This window comes from Echiichthys vipera (genome assembly GCF_963691815.1).
Source record: "Echiichthys vipera genome assembly, chromosome: 16".
Taxonomy (NCBI): domain Eukaryota; kingdom Metazoa; phylum Chordata; class Actinopteri; order Perciformes; family Trachinidae; genus Echiichthys; species Echiichthys vipera.
The window spans coordinates 16,822,433-16,836,330 of record NC_139841.1 but is presented as its reverse complement, the minus strand read 5'-3'; the positions used below and the strand labels follow the sequence as shown (position 1 = coordinate 16,836,330).

The 13,898-nt window shown below is 38.9% G+C and overlaps 1 protein-coding gene across 1 annotated transcript; it reads left to right on the top strand.

Moving 5' to 3' along the window:
- Positions 1-6,478: 6,478 nt before the first annotated feature.
- Positions 6,479-13,898, top strand: ggt1b (gamma-glutamyltransferase 1b; the record flags this gene model as incomplete). The annotated part of the gene is made up of 12 exons (XM_083930181.1): positions 6,479-6,645; positions 6,874-7,004; positions 7,109-7,198; positions 7,450-7,642; positions 7,744-7,904; positions 8,303-8,452; positions 10,054-10,190; positions 11,400-11,587; positions 11,680-11,807; positions 12,528-12,640; positions 12,768-12,881; positions 13,752-13,898. The coding sequence occupies 12 exons, from the start codon at positions 6,479-6,481 to the stop codon at positions 13,896-13,898; spliced, it is 1,719 nt and encodes a 572-aa protein (XP_083786307.1).

Here is a 13,898-nt window from a genome sequence, read left to right as displayed (position 1 = left end):
CAATCACCTGAACTGTCTTCACACAGTTGATTTGTTGGACCAGGTGTGTTTTTGATTGGTTGGAATGAAAACCTGCAGCCACACGGCCCTTTACTGGATCAGTTTGACACCCATGACATACAGACTGCATGAGCTAAACTTTTGGGTTTCAATTAAACAAGGAACAGTATTGATGAAGCTGAAGGCAGATGGACTGGTTGAAAGATTTTAGTCAAATACAGAGAAACATGACCTGTAAGATTGATTGGCAGGATGCATTAATAATTCAAGAGAAATGGATTAACAGTGGAGAGCAACAAACCAACCAAACCACCAGCAAAAATCCACTGGTTTAACTCCTCTACCTTGCTGCGGTTATGCAGAAGTGTACTCAGGGCTGTGTCAGTACACAGTGACATCCCTGGGTGTGGTTACAGGTGCACACCATGATTTCAGACTTACAAATTCAACCAGAATGGGCACAAACACTCCTGATGTTATAGTTTACTTTTATAGTCCCAATGAAATTACAATTAACCCTTTTTCTAGTCAAACATAATGTCAATGTCTTTTTAAATGTATTTATCTTTCATTCATATATTTTCATCGTTGAAATAGAGAAACACTTTGGGTAAATAGCATGAATGCTATTTTTTCACTGAGTGGATGGAGGGACTGTTTGTTCGTCATGAAGCCAGAAATACTGAAAATACATTTCTCCATCTTGATTTCTGATTTTTCTTCTCAAAGACACAAATATGACGAGTGACTTAAAGAGCAGATATGTACACTGCAGCAGACAGAAAACTCAACAAAAACACCATTCAATTTACAGCACAGCAGCTGGAAATGCTCATGTTGCTGCAGTAATGTAAAATGCCGCTTTTCCACTGCATGATAAGGCTTGACTCAACTCTACTCTCTCTTTTTGGGGTTTTCCATTAGCAAAAGTTGTGGATAGTACCTGGTAGATTTTTTGGTACTACCTGAGTCTTGGATCTAAGTGAGCTGAGCCGATACTAGGAGTTGCAGACTCATCCACCCATGCTGATGGTGCTGCAGACCCCTTGCTTTTTAGACCTGTGGTTTAACTGCATTGAAAATTGCATGAATTAGAGCTCGCTTGAGCTAGGGGTGTGGCCCTGTATGCTAGCAGAGCTTTGTGGACTTCTCCCTTTTTCGTCTTTGTCTTGACACTCCTTTCTGCTTCTGTGTTACTACAGGGATTTCTGGGGCTGCTTGTTACATGTGTGAAGTCAAAGTATTTTGAAAACTGAGCAAACTCATGGCAGGAGTATTGTCGTCCATTATCCTTGATAAAAACCTGGTGAAGACAGCTTTGCACCTCTCAATAACCCTGTCTTGCTAAACTGTTGCACGACAAGTTGCACACTTCTATCTGTCTGAAAAAATAGTCAACCGAGAACAGATAATTAACATTTTTCCACTGGAAACGGTCTGCCCACACACTCTGCCAAGGTCCGCTTGTTGGGGCTGTTGTGATGAGCGGTTCGACCGGTGTCTGACTTTCCTGTGCACAGGTCTCACATCACCCATCTGTTATTTGTGGCGTAATATCCTGTTGGGCTATACTGGCAAAGGAACGTTGACATCAGGGGGCTAAAGTTTCATATTAAACAGTGAGACTTGGGCTTGTATTGATACCTTTCTTCAAACTCTAAACTGCATCCACTGTCATTGACACAGGTGCGGTTTGTTAAGCAAATAAAAGCATGGGATGAATCAGTGTCTCGCTGGTCAGTGAGTAAGAGAGATAAGTTAGGGGTTGACAGCCAGAAGGACACTCCAGGAGCACATACACAGTATGTTGGAGAAGGATTGTTTCATGATATTTAGTGTTTCCTCGGGATGCTCATTTAGAGTTTTTACAACCAAGGTAAATCATGTGAGAATATCTGTGACTGACTTTGTCTCTTACTCTTCATGGTGGTGGGGCAAGGTGGTCCTCCACCACACAGTGTAAAGTCAAAGGACTCATACATGTCTGTTGAGGAGGTTCGGCTTACATGCCTGTGGCATAAAAAATCATTTATAGCCTGTTGATTGTTAAAGCACCAACACAGCACAGATGTTGTTTATTATCAGGCTCTGACATGCATTCTTAATATAGAGCTGCACACTTTTTTCTAGAGGGGTGAGCAACAAGGGATGTTCAGGGGGAGATAGCAGGTCAACAGTAGGTGCTACATAGAAGCGGTGTACAGCATCTGAACGCTGGAAACCTGAAGATTAATTTTAGATACAGCTCAGCACTGTGTCAGGGTTTTACAGTAATACATTTGTAATTGATTAATCAATTCATTAAAATCAATTGTGAAAAGTTAGAAGGGCTAAGTACATTATGTTTTAAGTTTATAAAGTAATTCCCATTCTCACTTATGTCTCATAAGATGTTGGAGCAATTTTTGGATTGACACTACACAGCTTTTGTGCGGAATATAACTATATATATTTTTTTACCATTGACTGTGCATTTTTCTGTGGATTGAGCACTTTCACATTATTTATAGAGCACCTTCATCTGCCTTATAATTAAAAAAAAGATTGAAATCTCACTTTTTACAATATGAGACCTTTAAGGTTTGTGGGCAGTGATCCAGAAGAAGGCAATTGCCTGCTCATAAGTCACAAGTCTCAGTCTTGTGAAATAGACGATAGGACTCCTAAAATAATGAGCGAGCGTACTGGTGCACAGATGAATGAAGTATTTCCAAACATACATGGAGTGTATAACTTATAAGTTTCTATTTGAAATGGAGCTATGTAACTTACTTTATATATTTAGTACAGCTGATCTGCTACAGCTGTGAAAACACAAACATTAAGTGTTGATATTATCACAGCTGTAACTAAATGTGCCAAGCTGGGACTAAATGAGCAAACAAAATAGACTGCTTTGATGGAAACTCCTCGGATAACTCGACTAACTTATAACTTAAATATAACTATTTGACTGGTAATCAAATTCAAGACTGGCTGTCAGGGCTTTTTCCTCAATATACCTATGCACCTCCTTGAGTGCCTTCTGGCCCTCTGGAGCTTAAACAAAATTAAATATTTAAACACTTTGGTTTTTTTTCTTCCCCAATTTCTGTGTGAACCATTTTATTGGTGGAGCACCAAAGGGGCAGTGCAGTCTGCGGGCTAAAGCACAACCTCAGAGGGTCAATTCAAAGGGGGACTTTAATCGGTGGTAGTAGGTTTTCTGGGGATAACCTGGAATAGCTTTTAAAGTAGTTCGTCCTGTCCCCGTTGACCTCCACATATTGGCCTGGTTGCTTATTTAACTGACCCTTCTCATCCAGCTCTGCACCCCTTTCACACTGTCCCCCTGCAGTTTGTTCTTAGTGTTCTTTTCCTCCCCTCATAGCAGATGTGATCTTCTCTCTCGCAGCCTCGAAAGCCTTCATTTTCCTGGTGAGGAGGCACTTTAATTAAAACTTTGATATCAAAGGTTTTGTAAGACACCATGCCTAACCATAATGAATGCAAAATCAATATTTATTATAGAGCTGCATTACATCATAGCTGTTGAACATGTCCGTATGTATCATTTTGTGACAGTGTGGACCAAGAGTCATATGTCATCTATTTGAAATGAACCACCAGCAAACGACTTTTAGTTAACCTTTTGTTGCAGATAAGTGCCACTGCAGATAAAGAACTATTCATCCAGTGAATTGTTTCCTCTCAGTTTCAGGGTCATGCAATTGCTCTGTGGTACTTTAGAAAGTTATGTGAAGATTGAGTACAGATGACTAATTATTTGAGTGATATTGAATGTCGCCTCAAGCTGTTTTTTCAGTGTCCTTTTGCCTTTTTTTGTCTCCATGTGGTAACACATGATAGGTGTTTTATGGTGGGGTGGGTTAAAGTTTAATGACTTTGGGATAGTTACATATTGAGAACAACAGTAAGCCTATTACCTACCAACTGCTGCAGATCGTGGCAAACGCACACAGTGAGCAGCCTGTTGCTGAGGGCCCGCGAGTAATCAAGGTAAGATTTAATTCTTTTTTTTTTATGTGTCTGGGAAGGTTTATCTCAGTCATCCAGGTGGTACAATGTTGAATCCAAATCAAGGCTAGAATATACATTTCTCCATGTTGTTGTTAAACGTCCCAAACATTTATTTTAGTTTTTATTTGCTGAAGCCACTTTGTTCTTCCATGGGAAGGACACTTTTGTATAAATGGTTTATTGTAATGTTTAACTAGATGAATGAGTAATATAGATATCTTCTCACAGACCAAAGAATGTGCATGACAGTAGGCTTCAGGGAGCAAATGGCAGAGATTTTAAAGTTAAAATGTATGTCAGTTTGAGCATGTCATATATAGAAAACTCTTCAGTGTAAACAACTTTACTTTAACCCAACATTTAAGAGGTTTATTGGCTTGCAGAGCCCTCAATTACACATTTCAAATCCCTGTTTTTTTACTACAATACATTCATTTAAATGTCGTTATATAGTTAAACAATCTGAAGTGGGGGCTGGGGCTGTATTGCTGCCCATCCTCCAGATAATTTGACCTGCTGCTAACAGGTCAGCTCTGTGCAACACGTAATAATGCCCTACAGAATCAGCTTTACTTTTAGTCTACATCATGATCACATCACACAGAGATATGATGGTGCTGGCTGCTAAATCCTCCGGTTGAAGTTTGGCAGCTCAGTGTTTTGAGTGAGTATGATCTTGATTTGGCTTCAGTTGTCTTAAACTTGACCAAGCAACTTTTGTTGGAGGGATATAACATTAGTTACACTGTTATAATTATTATTATTAGATTTGTTCATTATCTTTTATTACAGCTACATGGATTAGTACGTCTTTAAAGGGGAACACCAATTTTACGTCAATGTCTCGTTATGTGTCCTGGGGATTATTACTTCATATGCTAATGTAATTATAAATTAAAAAATATTTTGTGGTTCCAGAGGAAAGCGGTGAAATCTCATAATTTTTCTAATGTGATGTTACCTGGGTCACAGAGTAAGTTGGGGATGAAAAGAAGTGAGTTTACCAGACTCCTAATCTCTGTTTGAGGATAAAGGCTCAAAGCCACATTGGCTGCTACACAATTAAACTTCCAGATGTCGAGTTGCATGGTGGGTAATTTAGGGGCCAGGTTCTGACAAGGAAGAAGACGATATCTCTGGTTCCACTGCATCAGTTTTTATCCTTTTTCGTAAATTGATCATTGAGTCTGATAGTGTCATAAGGGTTCAATGCTAAATTGGTGGAGTGCTCTTATAACTCCTTTTGGCTAATACAAGCCCGTCTGAAAATTTAAATAAATACATTTACAAATGGAGGTGGCACAACAGGTAAGTTAGAGTACAGCTTCGCTATCATTTCAGTTCCCAAATGACTTCTGCCTTACTTGGTCTGTTGACCATTGTTGTTAATTAATTACTTACATTTAACATTATTCACCTCGGCACATGCTGTAACAGAAAACACAGATGCAACTCCCTGGTAATGGGTGAGGCTCCGGTCCTGCTTGGTAGGTTGTTAAGGTAACGAAGGACGTAATGAAGAATGGGGTTGACTGCCAGGGATCTATGGGGTGAATAAGGTAGTGAGGCACAGGAGATAGACATGTGGTCTAGCTCCTGAGCCTTAGTTTATAATAATGTTATTCAAGTCCACTTGAAGTGAACAAATGTCTGAAAATATATTTGACATTAAATTGACACATTGTTGTGAACAAGCTACGTTGGATCCACATAAGCATTATGCTGTCGGGTTTGTGTACTACTGTTCTTATATTCATATAGTTACAATTATGTATAACCTTTTCATGTGATTGATATCGAAACAAACAATGGTTAATTAAGATGTCAGCCCTGGTTGATTTAGGATTTCTTTTTGAGTAAAAACAGTGGCATTGTGCTCACAGTTTGGGACGGGTCGGTGTGCTACTGTGTTCCAAAAATTTAACGTTTGGATAGCGTCAATCTCATTCTGTGCATAATTCAAATTTTTGTGTGAATACAAAGCGGAACGGTATTTATTCGTTGGAATTTCACCACAGACACCCAGTTGTTAATAGTGCACACACACACATATATATATATATATATATATATATATATATATATATATATATATATATATATATATACAACACTTTCATCAGTGGGCCTTAGGCTCAATCATTATTCCGTTATCTCCTCTAGTGATAGATAGTGACTTAAAATATATTTATTTAAATGCAAATCTTCAAGATTTGCCGCTTTAAGCCACAGCTGTAGATTTGAACTTCCATATGAGTTATCTTATTGCTGCAATAATACAATATTATCATCTCACATCCACTGCATGTGATGTATAATTCCTGTTTGTATATTGTTGATTTTACAAAGTGCAGCTGCACTTTCATACATTTTAAATAAACTAATGTGAATGTATGCAAATAATGTTTTTCTCTTGACAGGTATTATATAAAGCATTGATTGTTCCTGCGCTATAACAATGGTGAAGAAGACAATAATTGTGGCACTAGTGTTGCTGCTGTTGGCTTCCGTCGCCACATTCGTGGGTGTCTTCTTTGGTGTCGGGAGAAGGGAGCAACCAAGCGAGCAGGTGCATCTAAAGGCAGCTGTGGCAGCAGATGCCGGGCCATGTTCAGAGGTCGGCAGGTGAGAGTTTAGACACGGAAACATCCTTCAGGACAGGCACGTTGCTCTGCTGTTAACAGACTCATATATGCATAAACATAACACAACTGAACATTGCTTGCACATACAGCCATGGGAATCCATATGAGCCTGCTTTATCCTTTGCCAGTGCAGGGTCTTAAAATCTTAAGTGTAAACATAATCCTCCACCTCTTACCTCCCTGTGTGTTTTAACTAATTTTACCACAGAGACATACTAATGAAAGGGGGATCTGCAGTAGATGCCGCTATAGCTGCTTTACTGTGCGTTGGACTAGAGAATGCTCACAGTATGGGCATTGGAGGAGGACTTTTCTTCACCATCTACAACGCCACAACTGGTACACCTTTACTCTCACTGCCTGAAAGTCTTCTGTTGTTTCCCCACTGACGCATCAAACTTCCTGTTCATCCATCCTTAATGCATTTCCTGATTTGTACACAGGGAAAGTTGAGACCATTGATGCCAGGGAGACAGCGCCACGCAATGCGACAGAAAACATGTTTGGGAACAGTACAGACTTATCCCAGAAAGGTAATGTTTAACCGGCACTATCAGACATGGAAATGAGCTGACGGAAGCTGCAAAGAGCATGACCTTGTGATAGTGACAGACAAACGAGAGGGTGTATGTTCTTTGAGAGCTCTAAGCTAAGGAATAAATTATAACAAATGTTTTGATCTTAGAAACCAAATCCCACAGTTGTATGAGTACAAATGCCTTACAATAAGGTCTAAATAACTTACGAGCCAATAATCTAAGTCTCTGTTTCATGTGGTCGATAGGAGGGTTGTCTATTGCTGTACCGGGGGAGATTCGAGGTTATGAGATGGCACACAGACGACATGGCAAACTACCTTGGAAAGATTTGTTCCAGCCGAGCATTGATCGTGCAGAAAAAGGTTTTCCTTTGGGCAGGGCACTTGCTTCTGCTCTGTCCAGACACAAGACAACCATCATCAAGGACCGAGCCCTATGGTGAGAGGCATCGACCTAAGGACTATTAAATCAGTCTGATATATTTGAATGTCAATTGAAGCGTGTTTCCTACCATCTTAAATTATTCTCTCCTATTTCAGTGAAGTGTTCTGCGGGAAAAAAGGCGACGTTCTAAAAGAAAATGACACCATCGTATTTACCAAGCTTGCAGAAACCTATAGGGAAATAGCAGAAAAGGGTCCTGATGCTTTCTATCAGGGACCACTGGCTCAGAACCTTGTGACTGACATTCATGCAGCAGGTAGTAATTCTTATTGTTTTATTTTGATTGTATTTGTTGAAAGTTGATAAGCATTAACAGTTTAAACAAACTGTCTAAAGTCATATTGTTTAAAGAAAAGCAAATTATTTTTGTAAGATGAAAAAGCCTAGTAAATAGTATCAATGGTATGTTTCCCCTTTTAGTCATTTACAGGGAAAAAGTTGCAAAATTGAGTCATACGTTTATTTGATTTTTATGATCCAAACAGCTGTTTCTGCAGATTAGATCATTTTTGCATTTGCTGAATATACTTCAGGGCACATAATAAAATAAACCAACATGCACCTCTCTCTGCACAGCTAATTTCCATGTTAAGGAGGATTTTTCCCCCAGTTCTGTCAAGTGTGCATTCACAGTGTGTGTCAATCCATGTTTAGGCGGTATCATCACAATGGAGGATCTGAAGGATTATGCGCCTGTCTTGGATGAGAACCCTTTATGGGTGAATGTGGGGGAGTACACCATGGCTGTTCCCAATGCCCCCGCTAGCGGCCCTGTGCTCTCGCTGATATTAAACATCTTGAATGGTAAGCCTTGATACTCTGTCCAAAAACATCCCGAGTGGGAGTGCTTTAATGTGAGCTTGCTTCACTCTTCCAGTTACTCTCTCAGACTCCACTGTGAACAGCATGCTGATCTACTGTACAGTAAATTTACTCTAAAAATAAAAATCTTTGTTGACTTAAAATTACCCAAGAGTATCTTGAACTTCTCCTAAAAACATACCTACATTTGTAAAACAGATACATATAACTTCTCAAAGGTATAAGATGTGTGATGTTCTAGAGCCACGCAACCTCTCCCTCTAAAAGTCAATATTGGCGTCTTTTAACCATGACAGTAAGGCACCTCCAACCTTAACCATTTCTTTAAGGCTACAGAAATAGCAATGCACTGAAATATCTCAACATTCATGGATTGCCATAAAATTTGGTACATATATTGATGGTTTCCAGACTGTATATCTGAAATGATAGGTTCACAACCTTTCCTAAAACAATCATCAGTTTCCAAAATCAAGCACATTACCAACTGTAAAACGCCATTTTTACACTTTGATTTTTGTATGGATTATTCTCAAGAAAGGCAACAAGCGCTTTTCACAAAATGTTGAACGAGTCCTTTCACCATAGACCAGATCAGAAAAACCTCATATGCTTTTGTAATTTGGAAGAAGACACTGACAAATTGACTATTTTTTTAGGAACAAGGACTTGATTGTTGATTCTGCAACACTAACAGATGGTGCCTCAAAATGACATGAAGCAATAATCTACTGAAACAATATCAGGTTTACATTTAACTTCCTCTAATTTAGGGAATTAAATTAAAACACCTGAGGGAAAGGCTCTGTAACAGTGAGAAAAAAAAGCTTTTGTTTGATTGAAGTTATTAAGATCCAAAGATAATTGCTTCACACCTGAGAGTCTCAGATCAGCAAAGTTCACGAACATGTTGCTAATCAAGTCATTGCTACCTTAGTATCAATCATCATTTTAATAATATAATCTTATCTTTCTGTGTACGTCATACACTGCTTGATTTTAGTTCTTCCTCTGTTAGCTGGTAATTGCAGGAAAGCCAAACTGTTCATGTTGAGACACTGTGCCTCTGCTACTTTTCAGTACAGTGACAGTGACTTCCTCTGAGGATTAGACGAGAAACTTCCTGCTAAAGTAATTAATCTCTCTGAACCTTTCTCTTCCTCTGACTGGCCACCCACTCACTGCGCCCCCCTGCCACACACGCTAACACTAATCTCCCCAATTTACCTCTAATTGGACACAGTCGAGTGGTGGAAGCTTCACGCACACATTTCAGTGACTGCCCATAACTTTCATCCTGCTCATTTACCATGACTCCTGCCTCTGTCTGACAGCTGAAACCCATCAAACCAAAACTCTGGTTCCCTCAGCCTTCCCTCCTGTTTCCCCTTGTGGCTGTCAGCTCAGGCTAATACCCACGGTCTGGTCACAGCAGCTTTTAGACTAAATAAAAACACAGGAACAGGCTGGGTCAAGTCCATTTGAGCTGTTTCCTTTCCTACCTGAACAGCCGTCTGAATGAAGACAGATGAGTTGAGCTGTGGTTTAAAACGAATTACTGCTGATTGCTATGTTTTCTACAGGTTACAACTTCACCCCAGATAGTATGGCAAGCACTGAGAACAAGATCCTAACCTACCATCGCATCGTGGAGGCTTTTCGTTTTGCTTATGCAAAGAGGACGTTACTTGGAGATCCAGCATTTCTCAACATCACTGATGTAAGGTTATTGTATCTGTTTAAAACAATTTAATAGTTGTAGGGTTGTTGTAATTGTTTCTGGGGTACCGCACGATTTTTGTGTTGACTACCCAGCTGCTCTTGTAAGTCAAGAAAAAAACTCCTCCAAAGCTGAAGACCTAATACTCTGTGCTTGTTAGCATTTACTTAACATGTTTTGATGGGATCATGTCAATGTGCAAGTCAGACATTCTCTAAATTTATACATAGTTCAATAAATGTTTAACATGTACAAACAAAGCACTCTGGTTAAAGAGTAACTTAACACCCGGCTGAAAGGCAGTGTTTTGCCGCCACTTCCAATTATAGGTTTCAGGACTGTTTCACTTCTAACACAAAATAGACTGTGAAGTGAACAAAGCCACCATGTTACAATTCATCAACTAAAAACACTGTGAATGTTCCAAGACGAAAATATGGACAATACCAAACGTTGCCTTGTCTGAAAGCATACCCTGCTTTGTTTTCTATTTGAATCTAAATAAGACCATAATTTACCCAATGAACTACATGCTGTATTTTAGAAGACATTTTCTCATTGACTTACATTTTACTAAATTTTACAAAAAAAATGATAAAGAAAGCATGTATTGTTTTATGTTTTAAGTCACTGTTTACCTTTTTTTAAAATATTAATAATCCAAGAGCTTAATATTTTCCAAACCTTAACTGAGTACTGTGGCTGCCCATACAACCGTAAAAAAGAGCTGCATAATGTGTTCTTATAGGGAATACAAATTAAATATGTTGTCACTAATTGTTTTGCAGCAACATTTTCCAACTTGGCAGATCCATAATGTTTTCCCATTAAGATGATAAACGCGATTGGGGCATAATTTTTTTTCCCATCAACATAATTTCTAGGAAACTAGTTTGGCATATTCACCTGCTGAAATTACAAATGAATGGAGAGATTCAAAACCTATACACATATGCAAATTAATTTGGTTATGCCAGGCTAAAAATGACTTTGGAGGGTAAATACCTAAATTATAACATCTACTGTAGAAGGACATATTGTTTCACTAATCATTCAGCTTTGGAGAAATTAGGAATCTCTAACTTGAGACATGATTAAAAGCATGAAACTCTTAGTAAAGTTCCCCAGAACATGAGTCAAAAATGAAACAACAGTAAACAATACTTAATCTCAACGTTAATCTTGGTGTCCCACTTTCTTTTTCTGAAGCTCATCCAGAATATGACTTCAAGGTCCTATGCCGATGACCTCCGTGAAAAAATCACAGATGACTCCACACATCACCAGAACTACTATGAGCCAGAGTTTTACCTGCCAGAAAACCACGGGACCGCGCACCTCTCTGTAGTAGCAGAAGATGGAAGTGCTGTGGCGGCCACCAGCACCATCAACCACTTGTATGACCTCCTAACTGACCTTTACGAAATACGTTAATGTGACTTGTGCCTCTAACTCCTTCGAAATCTAAACGGTTATTGTTTTCTTGCAGTTTGGGCTCCAAAGTCATGTCAAGATCAACAGGGATACTTCTCAACAATGAGATGGATGACTTCAGCTCGCCGCTCATCACAAACGGCTTTGGAGTGCCTCCTTCACCCAACAACTTCATCAGGCCAGGTTAAATTAAACACGAACACGCACACACACACACACACACACACACACACACACACACACACACACACACACACACACAAACACACACAGAGAGAGAGAGAGAGAGAGAGAGAGAGAGAGAGAGAGAGAGAGAGAGAGAGAGAGAGAGAGAGAGAGAGAGAGAGAGAGAGAGAGAGAGAGAGAGAGAGAGAGAGACAGAGACAGAGAGAGAGACAGAGACAGAGAGAACTCAGATAATTCAGATTGAATGTTCGGTCGACCTGTCCTTCTTGACACTGTACATTATGTCTTTAACTCTTAATGTTTCTTTTTTGTGTGCATTAATACTAAAAATTTAAAGTCGATCAAATATCCTCACCCCCTATAGAAGGTTTAATCTTTCTTTTTTTTTTGTAGAATTGAATCAAAGTAGATTTAATGTGGATTAGACATTTTTAAATAGATTTTATTTTCTTTAACACAGATCAACAGAAAGAAATAGTCTTTAATGTAAAATACCTCTACAAAGTGAATTCCAGCTGTAAAATACTTTGTATAGATTGTTTTTTGTATACCTACTCACAAAAAACAGAAAAATACATACAAACAACATGTTTAATGCACTTTGATTCAATGTTGTGAGACAATAAACTCAGAATACTTTTTATATGCACTGCAAAGGACATACGCTTGTTTCACTTGACCATGTTAACTTTAACTACCAACCAATTTTGTCAAAAGGAAAAAGGCCAATGTCTTCTATGTGTCCAACCATCCTCTTTGACAAAAACAACAAAGTCAAGATGGTGGTCGGAGGCTCGGGAGGAACAAAAATCACCACTTCTATCGCCCAGGTGAGACTCAAGATGCAGTCCGAATTTGATGCAGTTCTTGTAGCCATTTAAATAAATGAATCATAACTAGTTAGTTCCTCTTTGACTGTTACATTTATCACTGGTGGAAATGTTTTCTGTTTCGTAGGTGATTCTTAATGCACTGTTCTTCGACTACAATCTGAAAAAAGCTGTGGCAGATCCAAGGCTCCACAACCAGCTGAGTCCTAACGCCACTGTAGCAGAGCCTGGCTTTGACAAAGTGAGTGTCACCGACAGCAAACAATACTGATGTATGTGACAAATGACAATATGGTGTGGTGTGAAGGGAGAAACTACTTCAAACAAAAGCCCGGCGAACACTGAGCCCCTATTCCTCAGTGATGGCAGACACTAGGGACACTGTTCATTATATTTACCTTCAGGGGGAAAAAATGTTTCAGCACTGGTATGGTAATGGTCTATTTTGTGGGCTGGATAAAAATAGGCATATCATGTTATAAGAAGAAGAATTACTTTATATGTGGTTGCAGTGCAACTTGCACACTAATACTATATTGCAATAATCTTTTAAATCATTGGTACATTTACTCAAGTACTTACTTTTACAATTTTGCTACTGTATTCTTCTAAACCACTACATCTCAGAGGGAAATATTGTACTTTTACTCCACCACAATTTTCTGACATCTTTAGTTACTAGTTTCATTGCAGATTCCGTTTAAAATAACAAGATATAAGCAGTCAGTAAATAATAAATGATGATAAGGCTCTATTATATATACATATAATATAAAGTACTATATAAGTAATACAAATATATAATAATAAATTAAAATATTCTTCATATTTACCAAATGCAACATTAACACATTAATGCATCAATAATTAGACACTTAAAGTACCTATTTGGTGGCTACTTTGTCATTTTATTCTAATACTTTTACCTACGTCACATTTTCAATACCTTCACTTGTAACTGAATATTTCTACCATATTATTGCTTCCTCTTAAATTAAACACCTGAGTACTTCTTCCACCACTGTTTTAAGCACCTCAGCATTGTTGATTCCTGCTGTGTGATTTGACATAATCAGCATGCTACACCTATGCTCCATGCTCCTGTTTGCAGGACGTCCTGGAGGGTTTGGCACTAAAGAACCACGAGACAGAGTTCCTCAAATCAACGGGAGCCGTGGTGCAGGCAGTGGTTCGCCATGATGACGGCCTCCACGCTCAGTCAGATCCTCGCAAGTGGGCGTACGCTGCAGGATACTGA